The sequence below is a fragment of the Cricetulus griseus genome, chromosome 2 (genome assembly GCF_003668045.3).
Source record: "Cricetulus griseus strain 17A/GY chromosome 2, alternate assembly CriGri-PICRH-1.0, whole genome shotgun sequence".
In the NCBI taxonomy this organism is placed as follows: Eukaryota; Metazoa; Chordata; class Mammalia; order Rodentia; family Cricetidae; genus Cricetulus; species Cricetulus griseus.
The window spans coordinates 296133231-296155122 of NC_048595.1; the positions used below are offsets into that span (position 1 = coordinate 296133231).

At 38.2% G+C, this 21892-nt stretch overlaps 1 protein-coding gene across 9 annotated transcripts in view; it reads right to left on the bottom strand.

Annotated features, from left to right (window-relative positions):
• Cast (calpastatin) overlaps positions 1-21892 on the bottom strand; it is a 97588-nt gene that overhangs the window by 60728 nt on the left and 14968 nt on the right. For 6 of the 9 annotated variants that reach the window (XM_027401859.2, XM_035440460.1, XM_027401860.2 and 3 more), the window contains exon 3: positions 14982-15053. In XM_027401859.2, the coding sequence (XP_027257660.1) occupies positions 14982-15053 (72 nt within the window). Of the gene's footprint in view, positions 1-9462; positions 9585-14981; positions 15054-21892 lie in introns of those variants that run through there. The other 3 variants (XM_027401865.2, XM_035440461.1, XM_027401864.2) reach the window with 1 other exon arrangement.

Here is a 21892-nt window from a genome sequence, read left to right on the forward strand (position 1 = left end):
AAGAAGTGATCTCTCAGCTTCCTTCTCCTGCTATCATGCCTGTCACTTGCTGCCATGCTCCAAGCCATAATGGACTCCTATTACACTGGAACTGTAAGCATCAACAGACTTACTTCCTTCACAAAGAAGGAAAATTGCCTTGATTCTGCTTTGTGCATGAGATCACATCATTCAGTGACAATAAATGCTTCCAGAAGAACATCAGCTGAAATTGCAGGGTACCATTCCATTATATTATGAATTACAGATATTTTACTGCACATACATTTCCTGATCTATCTGTCTGTCTGTCTGTCTGTCTGTCTGTCTGTCTGTCTGTCTGTCTGTCTATCTATCTATCTATCTATCTATCTATCTATCTATATTTGTTGTTTGTTTGTTTCTTCAAGACAGGGTTTCTCTGTTTAGCCCTGGCTGTCCTGGAACTCACTCTCTAGACTGCGCTGGCCTCAAACTCACAGAGATTTGCCCAACTCTGCCTCCTCAGTGCTGGGATTAAAGACATGCATCACGACTGACCGGCACAATTCCTCATCTTAAAGACACATAAGAAAGCAAAGGCTTTTAACATTTCCATCTCATCATTCTTAACATGTGAGTATGAAATTAGTTTGAATTGCATGTGGTAATATGCTTGCTTTTTAAAAACTTCTTTGAATTGCTGACTTGATTGTCACAAAAATACAGTTAAGTGAATTTTGGCTTAGGATTAGGACAGAGTTTTCAATAATTTTGGAAATAGTCCTATACATCCTTCTGCCATTTTGTACTATGTATTTATGTGAAATAACATTTTCTACTCTGAAAATTATAAAATCAAATTATTGACCAACTCCAGACTACACTGAAGATGGCTGTATGTAGTTCAGTATCAAGTGTTCAATCAGGACTTAATTCTTAATATAAAAATAAATAAGCATATCCATCTTATCAGTCTGCATTTTGACTTTTATCTTTAATGGTAAAACTATGTATATAGCAAATAATTGTTTAAAAATAAAATTTCCTTATGATCAGTAAATGTTCAAGTTGTATACTTATTTTGTATAACTACTATCTAGGGTTGTATAAAATTTCTTGTGCTAAAAGGAGTTTTGGGTGGAAAAGGTTTAAGAAGCTTTGCTTAACAACATGACTCAGAGGTTAAGAGCATGCACCGGGTGTTTTTCTAAAGGTCCTGAGTTCAGTTCCCAGCAACCACATGGTGGCTTACAACATGTATTGTTTAATATAATAAAATAGGAACCTGATGACATATAAGCAAATGGTCATTTATAAATGAAGTTTAACTGTCTCAGGGAAAACACAATAGTGTGCTTTTGCATCAGCACATAGTATATAGCAAGGCTGATCATGTAAACTCCTAGTGTGGAGTTAAATATGGTAAGTGGTCAGCAGGTTGTTTATGCATCAGCACATAGTATATAGCAAGGCGGTTCATGAAAACTCCTAGTGTAGAATTAAACATCAGGTGATCAGAAGGTCAGGCTGCATCTCTCAAGGATAGTTCCAAAGATGATTAGAAAAGGCTTCACGGAGGAAGAAGATTCTATTCATTGCACATTTAGTGCAGTGCAATCAACTGGGAAGTGAGGAGCTACAGAATCTTCCCCTTGTTATGATCTGGGCCAAATGTTTCACATACCTGATTTCAGGGTACCTCTACCAACACTTAGCAGATAAATGTCATTATCACTATTTAATAAATGAGCAAAGTGAGGCTTTGTTTGAACACAAGACCCATGAATTTTTTGCTACAACAAATTCCATTCCTTTGCTTAAAAAACTAAAAGTATTTGGAGGTTACAAAAACTGCAGATGAATGCTTGAATAGGATAAGCATTCCAGATGAATAAAATAGCTTAGGTAAAACTTGGATGTGGGGAAATTCTGCCAAACCTCAGCTCAGAGTGTTGGAGATCTAGTACTCCCAGAATGAGGCAATCTGAATATCACATGGGCAGAGGGGTGGACAATGACAGTTCAGCTAAGAATGTCATACATTATGAGGTGTATTAAAGAGATGTCTATATTTAAGATAAAAATAGATTTTTCGAAACTCAAATTTCCCTTGGCAGTGAAGTATACATGAAAGTTTAGCCTCTGGTGTAATCAAAATAAACATGCAAATGTTGCCTAGCAACTGGGACAATAGCCACAGCTGATGTATGATCTCAACACAAGATAGGAAGATCAGAGAGTGGATTACTATACTTACATCTCTCTGATAAGTTCTCTCACCAGGCATTCTATAAGCTTGTGAAAGTCCACAGAAGTCATGAAGTCAAGCTTTCCCAGTACAGATGTATGTTAGCCGGTGAATAAAGCTGTTCCAGGATGGCAGGCTGTCTGTCCTGTAGTTACCATTGCTTTAACAAGTTACACACTAATCTTGTTTCCTTTTCTAAAAGAAACTGTCTCTGCCCTTGCAATGCCAGGGTTATAGTTATACATCACAATGTCTGGTTCTGAACCATGTTCTTAGCAAGAATGTTAAAATGGTAGAAATTATAGTAAGGTTCTCTTATCCAAGTTGACTTTCAGAAGACAAATTAAAGTGGGGAATAAAATAAAATGGTACCTGGAAATTCACAATATACACTGATAGCAAGTTAAATTTTTACAAATTTTGAGTCATCGTGACAATAGAGAGAAGAGTATCTGTGGGTTTTGACTCTGAATCCTGACTGCATGAACTTCTGTGTGATCTTCAGCAAAGTCCTAAACTGCTCTGTGCCTTTTTCATGTAACAGTGCCTTCTAGTTTCTTACTAATTTATTCCACCTCACTTCAAGTCTGCCTGCAATGCAGTGGTATAGGGAATACGTTAAGGTATGATTGATTTGAAATTGAATTAAGCAACTTGGGCAATGATGTTTATCTTTCAATTTGAGCAAATGTCCTATAATTTCCTACACAGCAAGGGAATTTTTGGTTATATACTACTTTTCCTTCTACTATACAATAGTATTAGGATAGTATTAATATATACTACTATTAACTAATAATATTTTTCTATATTCAAAGATGGCCAACATGTTTTTCATGTTGCCTATGTAAAGGATCTAAATAAGCTCAAGGAGGCTAGTATCTTCTGTCTTAGGGTTAGTGTTGCTGTGATGAAACACCATGACCAAAACTAACTTAGGGAGGAATGTGTTTGTCTTACATATCCCAAGTCTTACATATCCCAAGTCACAGTCTATTGAGGGAGGCCAAGAAGGAACCTGGAAACAGGAACTGAAGCAGAGTCCATGGAGTTGCACTTACTGGTTTGCTCCTTATAGCTTGCTTCTGCTTTCTTACAGAACTCAAGAGGACCACTAACAATAACAAGAATCAAATCAAATTTTGCTTTCTGTGTGACTCTGGTTCATCATTTACTAATATGTCTTAATATATTATTATTATTAGGATAAGATACATGAAAATGTAATCCCAGCACTAGGGAGGCAGAGGCAGGCAGATCTCTGTGAGTTCGAGGCCAGCCTAGTCTCCACAGAGAGTGCCAGGATAGGCTCCAAAGCTACACAGAGAAACCCTGTCTCAAAAAAAACAAAAAAAAAAGATGTATGAAAATGTATAAATGTGCCTTATGAATATATAAATACCGAGAAGAATAAATGAAATGTTATGTGAATCAGCTAGACTAGTAGTTATGGGAGACCTCTCCTGAGCACACTTGAAGATGATTGGCCAAATAGACCCAATAGTTGGAACTTAGAACCAAGTATCTCAAGATGAAAGCAATCCTGGCTTCAGGCCTTGTGCAGAGTTATTAGAATAAAGCTGGGAAATACAAATAACAGATTATCCACAAGCACATATTAAGCAACAATACCCCAACATCCTCTGCCCTGGGCAACACAGTGGACTTTTTCTCTGGATGCAACCATGAATTTAAAAACACACTATGACAAAGAGGAAAGCCACACCTATGCCATTGAACATTCAGAAATCAAATCACTCTCTCCATGTGGCACAGGGGTTCCAAGAACAGGCATCCACACATATAAAACCTGAATGATCACAGGCAGGATGTTTTGTGCAACAGGTCTACAACACAAGGACACAGACTCCTGGAATGCAATCTTCCCTGAAGAAGAATTTCAAGCCATATGCTTCAAATGCTGTGGGAAAAGAACACACTATTAGTGAAAGTCAACAGTTGCAAACACTGGAGAAACGATGTTCAAGGGCTGGAGACAACAAAGTAATCTGAAGCATACTTTAAATATATTTTAAAGTTCAGAGACAAAGGAATGGAATTGCCACATCATTCATATATAAAAGTATGAATTATGCATACCTAAACAGGGATGTGAGTGGACGAGACAACTGCAGATATTAATCTAACTATAGCACAGAAAAGGAGATGGAGAATATTAAAGAGAATCACAGTGTGAACAATATCATGAGTTTCAGTTCCTTGTTGTAGGCCTAGCCCTCTAAGCTGAATACATCTTTGAAATTGTGTCTTATAAAAAACAGGCACTGGTGGCACACACCTTTAATCCCAGCACTTGGGATGCAGAGGCAGGTGTATCTCTTTGAGTTCAAAGCCAGCCTGGTCTACAGAGTGAGTGCCAGGATAGGCTCCAAAGCAATACAGAGAAACCCTGTCTGGAAAAACAAAAAACAAACAACAACAACAAAAACAAACAACAACAACAACAAAAAAGGTACACTAAAAGGTAATCTAAAAAAAAGATTAGAGTATGTGACTAATGATTGCTAGTCTTTCAAACTGATAAAAAGATAGGATTTGCCCTATTCATATGTGCAGCACAGAAAAAGCACAGATAAGTGGAAAATTGACTAATAATTTTATTTTCTGCAACTTTCTCTGGCTCCACTCCTAAAAGAGCTGACAACAAAGTAGACTAAGCAGGAAACTGACCTTTTGATTTCTGGGAGGAACAGTATTCTCTTGTACTTTCCACAGTTCTCTCACGCTTTCCACAGCAACTGTTCAGGGTGTCCTTGGAGGTATCATCAGGACTGGTTACATGAATCCCATGTATGAGGAACCTCACTCTATTACAGAGTTCAGACAGTGTGACGGCATACTGAGTGGACTTAGTTCAGTCTACAGGCTGCCTTCTACATGATCCAGAACTCTAATTCTGACTCTGATGTTTTGCTGTGCTGAGGTCAGAAGGCTGCTTCCAGATGGGATCTTTATAGTCTCATTCACTACTCAGAGCAGTGGTCATCAAACTTTTGATAAATGTTAAGAACACATCCAGAGATTTAGGTCATTCAGTGAATCTGGCTGGGTGGCATGGCATCTCCAGCATAATCTGGGAGAGCACAGTGTCATGGCTAATCTAGAATCTCCCTTTGGCCCACATTCTCTATTTGAAGGCCTCCTTTTCTCTGAGGAGATTCCAACTGCTAAAGCAAAGATCACTGTGTCTAAGGAGACCTTTGTTAGACATTGCTACATTCATCACTCTTTTCATATCCATTAGAAAGTCTCCAGCACTCAGAAGGCAGAGGTAGGCAGATCTCTGTGAGTTTGAGACCAGCTTGGTCTACAAGAGCTAGTTCCAGGACAGCCTCCAAAGCCACAGAGAAACCCTGTCTCGAAAAACCAAAAAAGAAAGAAAGAAAGAAAGAAAGAAAGAAAGAAAGAAAGAAAAGTCTCTTATCAATGTTTTCTTCACCATTCATCTCACATATAACTCATAACCAATACTCATTGACCCTGGAGAACAGAGGCAAATTGTATGAATCCAACTCAGTGGAACTCATGAAAGAAAATATGAATCCTTCCATAACATAAACACCTCTCCCCAAATAAATCTAAATGTTGGAATTTTAAAAACATAGATTCTCACTCACTATGTAGCCTTGGGTGGCTTAGAGTTTGCAACGTAATCCAGTCTAGACTTGAATCTGCAACAGTTCTCCTAGCTGTGCCCTCAGAGTGCTTGCTGTATAGAACACAAAGGTTTCCCTAATAGACTGTCATACTTCCTGAACTCTAATTGACAGGGTCACCCATACAAGATTTTCTTTTTTATTTTATTTTAGTTTTATTTTTTGAAACAGGGTCTCACTATATAGCTCTAGTTGTTCTGGAATTCATGATGTAGGCCAGACTGGCCTTGAACTCACAGATACCTGCCTGCCTCTGCCTCTGCCTCTGCCTCCCAAGTGTGCTTGGATTATAGGTACATACCAGAAAAAGTGGGCTCCAAGTCATATTTTTAATTTTTATGATTTTAAGAATATTGCAAGGTCGGGAGAGGCAGCTCACTGTTTAAGGGCATGGAGAGGGCCAGTGTTAAGGTATAATCCTAGGTATGGAAGCATACAATCTGTAAATTCATCTTTGATCTGATGCCTGTGGTCTCGATGGCACACATACTCACACACACCTGTCCATACCCATATATATACATACATACAATTAAAAAAAAAACCCAAATCTGAAAGAGTATTTCAAAGAGGCTGGTGGTAAAACATATAGCTACTACCAACCCTAAATACTAAAAACTTTGGAATGAATGTATGTGAACCATTTGTGTGAAAGGAGATAAGCAAATGACTTTCCAAGTAAGCAAAACTGTATGGTATTCTTCTTATCTAGCTAAAGGCATACAACCCCAAATGCTGGATGCCAAATGTGAAATCAGAAAACAGACTGAAACAAATGTGTCCTTGGAAATAAGAAAAGCATGGGATTCCAGACCAGGTGACTAGCTGCCCAACTGCTTGCCTCTCCATTTTTACACCTTGGTGTTCTTGGCAAGAAAAAAAAAAAAAAGATACAAACGAACACAGACAAACTAAGATGAATAGTTGGAGAAAGGAACTCTCAAAGCCAATTTGGACTGCTGCTTTGAGGTTTCCAGCTTACCTGTGGAAAATCCCAGGACAAAATGAAAATCTCTGGCATACATGACAATGCACGGAAGTCCAGTCCAGATGAGGGAAAATAGTCAGGGGCATCTCACGAGGGGGTTTTACAATTGGCCACAGTTTTATTTTAATATGAACAAACACTGAACATTGTTGCATTAATGTATATACTTGTTTTGGGTGAGAATGAGATGGTAAAGCAACATTCATTATTTTTCTCTAGAAGTTTCAAATAGTTTCTGAAACAACATGTTCTTTATTTGACTAAAGTTTAAGAGTATATTATGTAAAAAATAAAAGTAAGGAACATATATTAATGCAACAGCTTCACGGGGTTCTGTTCGTATTAAAATAAAACCAATATATTTTTTGCAATTCATTTAATGCTATATTTACTGAGTAAGTGTGTTGTGGAAGGCACTGTGGTGGATGATGTGAAGTTTCAAAGAAGAGGTTGTGTCTTTGGCAGGCTCACAGGAGAGTAAATATCTCACAGGGTGGATATTACTTTCCTAATCATTAAAATGGATACAATCATGACCATGTTATATCAGTACTGAGTGTAGGTCAGAACAGTATTTTTTAATAAATATAGCCATGACTATTAATATTATTCCAATACAAATTATGCTAGCCTATTTTCATGGGACCTATTGCAGTCACTTAGAAATAACTTATTACTGTTTAGTGCAGACAACAGAACACTACTGTGCATGAACTAAGCAAGGCCCCCTTAGTACTAGCATGAGTATAGTTGTCACCCAAATAGGTAATGTTCAAGCAGACTTACTCAGAAGCTGTCAAGATCTAGATGCTGTAAGTTATCTTTCAAATATGAAAGTAACAGAATAACTCAGCACTGTCACACAAAGTGCCAAAAAAATGCCTACTCAAAATCATTGAGTAGCTGAAATACTTTCCTTCTAGCCCTTCACAGAAGAACATGAACTACTGTGCTTCCCCATAAGTCCTGTTATTAATGCAGCATATTGGGAAAACATGTTGTTCTCAGGCCAAACATAAGGATTCGAATATGTATTTCAGATTTACATCATCTCCAAAACGAAGAAAGCGTAAGCTATAAAAAGGGAGAAGATATTTTGGCTACAGGAATACAAGTCTAGATTCATCAGACAGTTCATATTTGAGGAAAGAGGTCCTTCTACCTAAGAAGTTGTAAGAACTTAGAGACACAGCCATTGTTATGAATCATCAACAGGATGACTAATACCTGACCAGTTTTAAGAAACAAGATTGAATTACATGACAATCCCAGTTCCCTTCTTCCTCCCATCCTCCCCTACCACCCCCAACTAAAACCCTATCACATATCCTTTCTTCTATTCTTCCCCTGACTCAACCTTTCTGTTCCCTCATAATCTCTGCATCCTTCCAGAGCACACATTTGTAACAGACACGAAGTAGTTAAAACACATGCACCCCCCCACACACACACACACCTCCTACTCCAATGGCCATCTCTCCTTCTCCATCAGTCTCCAATGTGAGTTTTCTAGTTTGAAATAAATTTGCTAACCCTTGCCACTTCATTTCAGTCCGTTATGATTTTTAGAGCCCAAGTGTGACCCCTTACCACATCCCCATGAAACTTAACACTACTTTCAGATACTGACAAATCAAATTCATTCCCACAATCAAATGATCAGTTCTTGGTCAGGGAACACACTTTTTGCCTTTGAGCAGTACATGCTGCTTCTTATTGAGCAGCTCTGCAATGCAGAGATTTCCCCTAGAAAACATTTTGACTGAGAGGCAAGAACCTTCCAGAGCTTCTGAATAAGCACTCCTGTCCCACTGATGCGCAGGTGGTGGGTTCATAAAGACTCCTGGCTCCCAAGACCCACTGAATGTGGGAAGCTGCATAAACTCTCTGCCTCGTTTTCTCGGGGTGCATTCACAATGGGAATAATGAACTTGCTTCTCAGAGAGTAAACAAGTGGAGAATGTGGGGCCCCAATACTTCGGAAAGCATTCTGAAATCTCTGAGAAGACACCGTGTTCTTGAAAGAGGTGAAGTTTCTATCAGGGATGTTATCCTTCCTGTCTTGGGCTGCGTTCAGGGAAACAGAGCTAAACCCTGTTACAACACTTGCCCCACCACACCCAGTATGTGTCAGGTACACAAAAGGTCACACACAGTGAGCTCATTCTCTGAAACAGAGTTCATAGCCTGGGAGCCCTGGGGGAGGTGGGTGGGCACAGGCCTCCAGGGTGGGGTGGGGGCGTCTAATGCTAGAGACCAGAAAGTGTCGAGCCAAATCATTAGATAGCTGCTACTGTTCTTTTCAACATGAGATCTAGAGGACGAAACCCCTGTTTTGTAATCCTCCGTGTCCTGTCAGCAGATAAACTCGCAGCTCTAAGGCCAGTAAGAGTGCCCCAGACAGTAAAGGTGGGGGGACAAACTCCTTCAAAGTTACAGCCTCTATGGAGAGAAATGCTCAGTCATGACAACAGTAAAAGGAAGAGTCCCTGGCCGGGACTCGGCTGCAGGGTCCTGGCCCAGGCACGCTTAGGACCCGCGAAAGGCAGACGCGGCTTTGGAGCAAAGCGACCCAAATCAGTACTCACTCTGAGCCTGACGCCGGGGCAGGAGACCTCAGTTTGGTTTGGGGGATGATTGCATTCCGGGAGAAACTCAATCTCTGCCTTTCAGTTCCGAGCCCAAACTGAACCCTCAGAGTGACGCACAGGGCAGGGCGGGGCCTGCCGGTGCTCCCGCCCATCTCCGCAGCACGCCCGCCCTGAACCTGCGTCTCCTGGGCTGAGGCTCCTTGGTGCTTCCTAGTGGTTCTTGGCATCTCCAGGCTGGCTAACTGAGCCCACAGCCCGTGATGCAGGCTACGCGTTCTATGTGCCTTATGTATTGTGCGCGGCAGGGAATTACAGGTCTAATGGTCCGGGTGTCACTTTTTGACCAACAAAATAAGCAGCAAAGGTTGGTGAACTTCTCCAGTACACTCCCTAAATAGCCCCTTGAAGCCATGAAGTTAATCCCGGGTTCCAAACATCCTTAAAACTGCATACTGGATTTTTTTTTTTAAATAACAGTCTAAAAGAATGCGAAATGTACTAAATCATTGTATATTATACTATTTCATGATTGAAAACTTCAAAGAATAGATTTGAAACCATAGAATAAAATATGTAAATTCAGAACTAGATACTGCTATTCTAGATTGATAAGTAAATTAAGGCAACACTCTTTGAGAAGAAAGTCAAGTTATAGAGTTAGCTATCATATTTTAAAAGACATGTGGAAAGCCAAGTTTTCCTAAAGCCACAAATCATCAAGGATAACCACCCTGGTCCTTGATTGGAATGGGGGAAGTGATGGTGCCTAGTGTTTGAGGAATAGTGGCCTCAGACCTAGCTGAAAGGAAGACAGCTCAGCAAAGATTCAGTATTGTATTCAGCCAACACAGAGGTGATAATTGGGGATCACTGAAAGAGGGGAGCTCTCCCTTCAACTGTTGTGTTCTCCACATCCCACTGTCAGTCAGGGCAGGTGCCACCTTCTGCCTTCCCACTCAGGGTGTTCTCCACAATGGACTTGTTTCCATTTTCCTTGTATCAAATAGAGCCTCTGAAGTAAGACAACGTCCAACTGTGACATTTTATGATCTTCCAAAATACCTTGTAAGAATTCTTCTTAATGAAAATATAACTTAGATTTCATGTCTTGTTGATTGCTAGAATTGTTCTTTCTTTGGGAGAAATTAGGTACTTCAGTTCTCTTAGTTTTCACTGAATTATTTTCCTCCTGACAAAAATAGCACAGACTTGATTGGGACATACTCCAGTAGGCATGAGCCCTGGCTCCTAGCTCCCAGCATTAGGCAGCTGTGACTTCTTCAATGAAAAGTGGGGGAAGGGAGGGGTTTTGTGCTCCAGAGGCCTCAGAATAGTAACTGCAGGGATAGGAGTAAACTTTGCTGTAATTCTTCTCCAGGGAGAAAGGGGCTCCCAGTCTCGGGAAATGAGCAAGGATGCTCCTTACTGCCTTCCTTACCAGCCATTGCTGTGCCTGTCATGCTCGTGGAGGGTTGTCCTCTGTCTGACTGTGTTTTTCAGATCATATGGTGTTTGTTTTCATTACCTGGTGATGCCTATTCAATACTTAAATACTAGGACTTGCGCCAGCCCAGGAGTCAATTCTTTGACTTCAAAGCTGAGCATCTTCAGTTTAGCCAAATTCTCTATTAATGCACAAGTAATCTAACACCCGGTAGTTAAAGTGCTGGGGCTTGTTAGAAACGCAAGATGTGAGCCTCACCCCAGACTTACTTAATCAGAAATCTCATTTTAATAATTTCTAATGATCTAATTGCATGTAAAAATAACATGAGGGTTACCAACAGGAATACATCGCCAAATGTTGGTTTTTGTATGTTACTTATATAATATTTTAAAATTTATGATTACAAATTTTAAAATAGATTTCCCTTTTAATTCTGAATTAAGCCTTGTCTTAAGCAAATGTATTGATATGATTATGATCTTAATGTGTAGCTTTGTAGTACATTAAAGTTCACGTATGATTACTAAAATAAAAATGTTTCCTATCTACCAGAGTTGTCTCACAAACCACATGATTCAAGGTATCCAGGAGATTATCATTTTGAATATCAGAATTAATCCAGCTCCTAGCATAGATTATGGAGAAGAAAAACAAGAACTTTAGATATTTGTGATACCAAAGTTAAGAGAATATGGTCCATGCACAAAGCATTTCCCGATGGCTGCTTGCTTTTTGTTGACCTTCTCCCTTTCAGATTGGAGAAAATTTGCTTGCAGCTTCTTCTGTTTATTGGCAGGTTGCTGCTAAAAACAAACTGTCAGTGACCTCAATGTTCAGTTAGAGAGTTCTCCTGCCTCTCAGTCTTTAGTGGGTCCTTACCACTTGACAGCTGTTGACACAAGCAAAACTCTTTAGCATATTTCCAATTTTCCATTTCAGCAGTGTATCTCATCAAACTAGAACATAGAAAATTATATGTCCATAGTCTCTTGTAGAATGATTAGAACATGTTAGTTCCATTGGCCAGTCAAATGTGCTAGACTTGGAGTATTCAGAGAGAAGGTTCAGAGTGCTTGCTGTTCTTCCAGGACACCTGAGTTCAACTACTAGTACTCACCCCAGGCAATTTATCATTGCCTAAAACACCAGGTCCAGGGGATACAACACTTTCTTCTGGCCTCTGAGGGCACCTACTCACGTGGTATATACCCATACATACACATACACATTCACATAAATAAAAATAAATTCCTTTGTTGCTAAGATGCTTTGGGAGCCCATTCCCTATGGAGGGATACTATTGCCACCCAGATACAGCAAGGAGGGTCTAGAACCTCCCCCAAACAATATGACAGACTTTGAAGGTCCTTGGTAGAGTGCCTCACTATCCCTGGAGAGGAGTGGGGTGGGGGTTGGGTGGGGAACATGGGAGGAGGGGAGGCCAAGGGAATTGGGGGGATGGATATATAAATATGAGTAATTAAAAATAAAAAAAGATGAGCTTGGAGATGAGCAGCCATCAGGTTAGAGGAGGCTTCTAACCATAAGGACAGTAATTCAACAGAAATGGTTCGACAGCAACAGTTTCTAGTATTAGTCATAACAGAGCTAAATTCTGAGCTGTGGTTGTAGCAGAATTTAGCCAGAGAAGCTCCATATACTGTTGTACAATATTCCAGGCAGCAAAGCTTGAGTCTCCTTCTACTGGATTCTTGTGAGTTGCCTATGAGCTGTTTACTGTCCCTGAAGAAATTCCTTTCTATTCTAAACTACCCAGGGTGGATTCTAATCAGAAACAACTTTGGCTACTATATCCTAATAGCCTATTGTTCTACTGAGACATTCCATACAAGCTATTTTGATGGTCAAAATCATTGTCAGAACTTTCCCAGCAATAAAACTGAATGATAAATTATGTATCACAATTTTTATCATATTGGTTCTAATCAGAGTCTATATAATGCTTGCAATTTCATCAGTGTTCATTATTCATTTATTAACAACCAAATTTTAGGTGCTTAACATTTTACAGTAACTATTTTGAGTTAGATATACACAAATTACATGAGTTTTGGATCTTTTAAGTCTATAATTACAAGGCAGACAGGATATTGCTTATGGAAATAATCACTCATTTTGTTAAGACAAATTCTGTTTTGGAGTAGGCAGAAACTGAACATCCAACAGTTTCAGTTAATAATAATTCTGGAACCTACAAATGACTCCACTAAATTTCACTGTGTACATGGGTTTGCTAATGAATCAGATCATATTTGAAAGGCATAATTTATGTGTAAGTTAAACATAGCCCCAAAGTACATAACAGTTAAGACTTGGAAAATCTTTCCTAGTACATTAACAACAAATATGGGGACTGACCAGAGGAACCACAGTAAGCACATTCCCTAGGAGTTGGCAGCTATCCAGTCTAGAGTGTAGTGCTTCATACATTTTATTTCATTTTCAGTTTTGCAGTAGCCATTACAAGAAATTGTATTCACCTTCTGATGAGCTCAGTTATACTAATGAAATACATGGCAAAGAGGAAATCCAGACTTCGGACTGTTAGACTGTGGAAGAAGTACCTCTTGAGTGAGCACTAGGGTTGTAGTGTACATAGATAGCATCAGCAACAAAGGCTAAAATAGTACAGCTCTAAAATAGAAAAGCATCTCCGTATTTAACGGTCACAGTCTCTCAGTGTTCTTTGCCATTTTTACTGGGTGGTAGAATTGCTATTTGAAAAGGTCTATAGATACACTCAAGATCTTAAATTTGGGTTTTACTGGCCCCAGCCTAATTTTACAGGCCCAATATCTTTTTACTGAGTCTTGGGTTGAGTACCTTGAGGACTTCGGATACACTAAAATATCAACCATTAATCAAATAAGTGGCATAAATTTAAAGATCAACAGACTTCATGGAGGCAATCATCAGTTTCAAAGAAAGGGTGTTTAAATAAAATACTGTAGAGAATTCTGAAATAGCACAAAGTTTCAGATAACCTTGTACATAACTGACCACAGAACAGAGTTGCAATAGGATCAACAGAAATTTTTCTCTTATTTCTGGACTTGAAATGTGATGTTTCACTGATTCTTTTATACATTGCAAAGCTCAGAGGTGTTAATACTACAAAAAATACTCATAGTTTATGGAATCTATCATTGTCAAGGATCATTCAGAAAACCTAGGTCAATCCAACCTCTATCTTATTTGTTGGAGGAGTTCATCAAGGTAACCTAAACTCTCTGAGCTATTGTTTCCTAAAGAATACAGGAATAAATAATGGAAGGCTCTGAGAGGGTTTTATAAGATAATTACACACAACACTTAGCAGAGAACCTGGTGGGATTAATGATTATGAAATATATTTGAATCATTTCTGAAGAATCAGGAGAACAGAATAATAGTTCACTCATATTATATGCAAAAGTCTAAGACTATCTACAGTTATTTATTATCATAATACTTATTGAACACATTATATGGCATCAGTGACTATAACATATATGGTTTTTATAAATTGTAAATCATTCAAACCATTGAAAGTAGCTAAATCCAGGACTGGAGAGATGGCTCAGTGGATAAGAGCACTTATTGTTTTTGAAGAGGACCTGGGTTTATTTCCCACTTAGGTCAGAACTGCTTGTAACTTCAGTTCCAGGGGTTCCAACACCTCTTGTCTTAGAGAGCACCTGCCTCTGGATAGTGCACAAAAGCTCACACAGGAACTAACACACACATAAATAAAATTTTTGAAAGAAGCTACATCCTCCCTCCCAACACAGAAATAATATTATATCCAATAAGTTTTCAAACAAATAAGCAAGTACCTATGTGGCCTTTGAATGACAAATGCCTCCTGTGGTCTCCAGTACTTGAACACTAGCTCTCCAATTGGTGGTTTTAAAAGGTGCAGCCTTGCTAGAGAAAGGAAGACACTGAAGGCTCACTGGGGTCCTGGGGTGTATGTGTGCTGATTGCTTTCCCTCTGGGCCCCACTGACTGATTGCTTCCTTGTAGAGCAGAGAGGATCAAAGCTTTCTTGGATTCAAAAATGACCTACCTTGGTAGTTGTGGCAGCTCCACCAGCATGGGCTCTGGAAGGCTGACTACTCCCCAAAATTGCTGCTTTTTTCTGGAAACAGAAAATATTAACTTCAGTGGGAGGGAATACCTTAACAGTGTGCAAATTATCATACTGCTATAGACACTTTAGTAAACAATAGTCAGATTAGTACACTAAACACACACACACACACACACACACACACACACACACACACACACACACACAGTAAAGGATCATTTGTAATTTTCATAATGTTTCCTGAAGAGTTTATAAATAATTCAAAGGAAAGCAAGTTTCATGAAAGTCTTCGCCTGAGCAATTATCATATGAACTAAAGCCCTTCTAAAATCTTACTCCCTGTGTAGTAGATACCTCCTTTTTTATGGATCAACAGAGCCCGAGTAATAGAGGATAATTTATGAATAGATCTTAATGATATAATTATACTTAGAAAACATTGTCTTCGAAAAATAAAAACAAGAACTTTTCTATTAAAAGGTGAACATTTATGCCCCAAATACAAGGGCATCCACTTTTGTAAAAGAAACATTACTAAAACATAATCATTCACCAAACCACACACTCTAATAATGGGAGACTTCAACACCCCACTCTCACCACTGGACAGGTATACCAGACAGAAACATAATAGAGAAATAAAGGAACTAACAGATATTATGACTCAAATGGGATTAACAGATATCTATGGAATATTCCACCCAAACACAAAAGAATATACCTGCTTCTCAGCACCTCATGGAACCATCTCTAAAATGAACCACATACTCAGTAACAAAGCAAACCCCAACAGATAGAAAAAATTCAAATAACCTTCCTATATCTTATTAGAACTTAAAGTTACCATGACTTAAAGTTAGAATTCAATAACATTACTAATTGTAGAAAGCCCACAAACTCATGGAAATTGAACAATGCTCAACTGAATTGGTTAAGAAATAAATAAAGAAATTAAAGATTTCCTAAAATTCAATGAAAATGACTGCACAATCCAGCCAAACTATGGGACACAATGAAAGCAGTGCTAAGAGGAAAGTTCATAGCACTAAGTGCCCACATAAAGAAGCTGGAAAAATCTCACACTAGGAAATTAACAGAACCACTGAAAACTCTAGAACAAAAAGAAGCAAACTCACCCAGGAGGAGTAGAGGGCTGGAAGTAATCAAATTAAGAGCAGAAATCAATAAAATAGAAACAAAGAAAACAATACAAAGAATCAATGAGACAAAAAGTTGGTTCTTCAAGAAAATCAACAAGATGAATAAACCTGTATCCAAACTAACCAAAAGGCAGAGAGAAAATATTGAAATTAACAAAATTGAAATGAAAAGGGGGACCTAACAACAGACACTGAGGATATCCAGAGAATCATCAGATCATAGTTCAAAAACCTGTACTCCACAAAATTGGAAAATTTAAAGGAAATGAACAATTTTTGGGATAAGCACCACATACCAAAATTAAATCAAGACCAGATAAACAAAGTAATTAGGCCTATAGCCCCTAAGAAAATAGAAACACTTGTCAAAAGTCTCCCAACCATAAAAAGTACAGGACCAGGTGATTTTAGTAAAGAATTCCTCCAGAATTTTAAAGAAGAGGTAATGCCAATATTTCTCAAATTTTTCCACAAAATAGAAACAGAAGGAACATTGCCAAACTGTTTTTGCCAGCCTATAGTTACTGTGGTGATATGTTATTCATGATTTATTAAAGCTTCCCTGAGGATTCAGAAGGCAAAGTTAGCCAAAAGCTATAGAGGTCAGGCAGTGGGATACACACCTTTAGTCCTAGCATCCATACCAGCTAGCCAGGCACTGGTGGCGCACACCTTTAATCTCAGAATTTAGGATTAAGAGGTAAACAGATCTCTGTTAGTTCAATGCCACACTGACTGTACAAAATTGAACCAGTCCTAAAAGGAACAGCTCGCAAAAAGATGATCTCAGCACCTGGGATTACATGCCCTTAATCCCAGCACTAGGGAGGTAGAGACAGGAGTGATATGGCTGGGCAGAGAAAGAAATAAAAAGCAGGAGGAGAGAGGAGCTCTCCTCTCCTTTTGCCCCTGAGGATTCGTGGAGACAGCATTGCCATTTCAGCTGGGTAAAGGCAAGATCTACTAGCTTGGCTGCTTTGCTTCTCTGATCTTCAGCTTGAAGCTTCAACCCCAATATCTGTCTCTGGGTCTTTTATTTTTCCTGCTCCAAGTAAACCTGATATCCAAACCACACAAAGACACAACTAAGAAAGAGAAGTACACACCAATCTATCTTATGAACATTGATACAAAAATAACAAAATATTGGCAGATTCCAAGAACACATCAAATAATTCATTCATCATGATCAAGTAGGCTTCATCCTGGGGATGCAGGGATGGTTCAACATACAAAAATCCATCAATGCAATCTACTGTATAAACAAACTGAAAGAAGTAAACCACATGATAATCTCATTAGATGCTGAAAAGCCTTTGACAAAATCCAACACCCATTAATGATAAAGGTCTTGGAGAGATCAGGGATACAAGGAACATACTCAAATATAATAAAGGCACTATATACAATGAAACTAAATGGAGAGAAGCTTAAAGTGATTCCACTAAAATCAGCAACATGACAAGGTTGCCCACTCCCTCCATATCTATTAAATATAGTAATAGAAGCTCTAGTTATAGAAATAAGACAACAAAAGGAGATCAAGAGGATATAAATTGGAAAGGAAAAAGTCAAACTTTTGCTATTTGCTAATGATATGATAGTATACATAAGTGACCCCCAAAATTCTCCCAGAGAACTTTTACAACTGATAAACACCTCCAGCAGTGTGGCATGATACAAGATTAACTAAAAAGAATCAGTAGCCCTCCTATATACAAATGCTAAATGGGATGAGAAAGAAGTCACAGGAAACAACACCCTTCACAATAGGCACCATCAACATAAAATATCTTGTGGTAACTCTAACCAAACAAGTGAAAGACCTGTATGACAAAAACTTTAAGGTGTTGAAGAACAAAGTTAAAAAGGGTATTAGAAAATGGAAAGATCTCTCATGTTCTTGGATAGATAGTAAAAATGGCAACCTTACCAAAAGCAATCTATAGATTCAAAGCAATCCCCATCAAAATCCCACTACAATTCTTCAAAACCTCAAAAGAACAACACTCAACTTCATATAGAAAAACAAAACAAAACAAAACAAAAAAACCAGGATAGCAAAAAAGAATCCTGTACAATAAAGGTACTTCTGGATGCATCATCATTCCTTATTTCAAGCTGTATTCTAGAGTGACAGTAATTAAAACAGCTTGGTATTGGCATAAAAACAGACAGATGTACTAATGGAATTGAATTGAAGATGCTTATATTAATCTACATACCTATGAACATCTGATTTTTGACAAAGAAGCTAATATTACACATTGGAAAAAAGACAACATCTTCAACAAATAGTGCTGGCACAACTGGCGGTCAACATGTAGAAGAATGAAATTAGATCCATATTTATTCTCATGTACAAAACTCAAGTACAAATGGATCAAAGACCTCATCTTAAATCCAACCATACTGAACCTCATAGAAAAGAAAGTGGAAAGTAGCCTTGAAAGCATTGGCACAAAGACTAAATATATCACCTGTAGCACAGACACTGAGATTGACAATTAATAATTGGTACCTCTGAAACTGAGAAGCTTTCATAAGGCAAAGGACACTGTCAAAAAGAGAAAACAGCAGCCTATGGAATGGGAAAAGATCTTCAAACCCACATCTTGCAGAGGGCTAATCTCCAAAATATACAAGGAACAACAAAACAACAACAACAACAACAACAACAACAACAAAAAAAAAACTAGACATCAAAATATCAAATAATCCAATTAGAAAAAGGGGCACCCATCTAAAAAAAGAATTCTCAACAGAAGAATCTCAAATGGCTGAAAAGCATCTAAGGAATTTCTCAACATTCTAATTATCAGGGAAATGAAAATCAAAACAACTCTGAGACACCATCTTATACCTATCAGAATGGCTAAGACCAAAAACACTGATGATAGCTGCTTATACTGGAGAGGATGTGGAGTAAGGGGAACTCTCCTCCTCCATTTCTGATGGAGTGCAAACTTGTACAGCCATTTTTGGAAATCAGTATGGTGGTTTCTCAGAAAATTGGTTATCAATTTACCTCCAGACCCAGCAATACCACTTTGGGGCATATACCCAAAGGATGGACACTCATACCACAAGGACATTTGCCCAATTATATTCATAGCAGCATTATTCATAACAGCCAGAACCTGGGGGCAACCTAGATGCTCCTCTACCAAAGAATGGTACATTTTCACAGTGGAATACTACTGTCCAAACTATTTGAGACAAGCTCTTCCCATGTAGCCTTGACTGCCCAGGAACCCTGCTATATAAATCTGTGTCAATCTTCCTACTTAGTCTGCCCCAGTGCTAAGATCACAGAAATGTGCTATTGGAACCCTTTTATTACAAATGGAAAAGATTTATCTGCCTCAAATTATCACTCATTTCCAGCCTACATCCTATTAATTATGCACCTTTCTTGTCTTTGCTTTGAAAATGGTATTGCATTAAACACACAGTCTTCTTTGTCTACAGATTCAACCAACCATAGATCAAGGATATTTGGGAGAAACTACAGACATATAAAACACATGTATGGCTTCCCCTTGTTATTTTCCCATAAAATATATTACAATAACTTTGTTTATGACATTTACTTTTATTAGGCATTCTTAATATTCTAAAAGTGATACAGAATATGGAAAGACTTAGACTAAGAGAACATCCTATGTCACATTATGTATGGATGTATGCATCTATGGAGTTCATCACCTGTAGTTGGCCTTAGAATAAATCCTCCAAGAAAACAGAGAAATGGCAGCAATACAGAAAGAAACAGGTAAATGCACCAAGATGTAAAAGATGGCCACCTTTCTGGGTTTTAGGTTCTACAGATGGTGTTGTTTTCCTCGTATGGTTTTTCCAATGATTATATTTTAGATGCATGACTCTTAAATCAGAGTACCTATAACGTAATATATTTAACCACTATGAATATATGACATTATCACAATAACTTAAAAACACACACAAAATTATCAGTGAGTATTGAGACTGTGAGTGACATTACTTTTTCTAAGTATGTTTTGGTTCTCTGATATAAAAAGACTGACTTTATTAAAAGAAAAGTATCAGAAGCTTGAATCATTCCATAATTGATTTACACATGTTAGAAGAAGTAAGTAATGAGGAAGACAAGGCTATACAGGCTATTCAGGCAAGATAAACATAAAAACTACCTTTCCCCTTCAGGGCTACTTACAGAGCTCTTTCTTTACTTACAAAATACACCCATCACTAAATCTGAAGATTTTAAACTTGTCTCTAAAGACAATAAAATTTTCTTTTCCAGGACCCCACTAAAGTAAGTTTCTAAAAGGCTCCTACTCCCCCAGTGTGGTCAGATGTGTCACTCAAACACTTTAAATAGATTTGATTGCAAGTCTTGGGAGACTTCTTTGTTCCAATGTATTTAAAGATGCTGGTGTTAAATGTTTTTCTTTTTTCCTGGACTCTAGTTCTATTTTAGCCCATGCACTTTTCCTCTTAGAATTCTCCTAAGAAAATTTTGATGAATTCATAACAAATAATGCACACAAACTTTCACAGGTGCTTACTCAATTCCATCTTCAAGATTGCATTTGAAATGCAACATGATAAATCATGCTTTATATGCTTCATACTATTGGAACTGCTGTGGGCATCTGCAGACCACCTAGTGGCTGTACAGAAAACACATTCCAAAATAGTAAAGGCTACTGACAATACTTAAGGAGGAAGTTTTGAAACACAATATATCTGAGTTGTCACTTATTATTAAATATCATCTGTTCGTATAATATTACCCCCACCCACATGGCCCTCCTTTGGGCCTTGTCTCATGCCTCTAAAGAAAACGGAGGAAATAAAAAAAAAAGTCATCAAGACCTACCTCTACACGTGGAAGAGTAGTTTTCACACTGATTTTCTCCTGGAATTTCATGTTCCTGGGGATAATATAGTGTAGTGTTCTGGTTTGAAATGGATTACAAAAACCCAAAACTGTTTGGCTCGTCTGTGCTTGCTTACTTTGAAACAGGGCTTAGCTTTGTTAGTCAGATTGACTTTGTACTTAGGTTCCCTGTCCTCAGCCTTCCAAGGAGCAATGACAGTCCTTGTGACAGAAAGCTAGCTCAAACATTGTTAATCCTACCCCATTCTTTCAGGAGTAAAGAAAAGAAGTGATATAAATTTGGAAAAGAGAATCAGTTTCAAGAAGTCCTTCTCAAGTAGTTTTGGAAAGAAAAGATACAGTAACTGACCATGGATGGTAGGTACAAAAGCATTAGCCAGAAAACCATGAATACAAAAGCTGAAGTAGTGCCAAACATACAACTGCTTCTTGAACTATCCCCTGAGTCACAATATCTCATCATTTGCTATATGCAAATAAACCACTAGAGGCTTTGAGAGATATCATCTTGGAAACATCTTAGTTAAGTATCAATTTCCATGCTTGTCTTCTCTGGCCAAGGCAAGTAGTCAGAATTTGGTGAAAGCCCAGAGCTCATAGAATTCTTCCCATCAGAATGTGTTCTTGATTCATGGACTATCCTTTGCATATTTAAACTCTACTTATTTTTTGTCTAAAGTAATAATTTAAGTTATGGAGGAGGGGGAATACTTTATGTGTTCTGGCTGGAACATAGCAAAAGAGCCTCTACTCCAGGGGCAGGAGTTGTGAGAGTTAATACCCCAGCAATGATATAGAATAATGTCAGAACTGTTTTAATTGCTAGCAGACAAAACAGT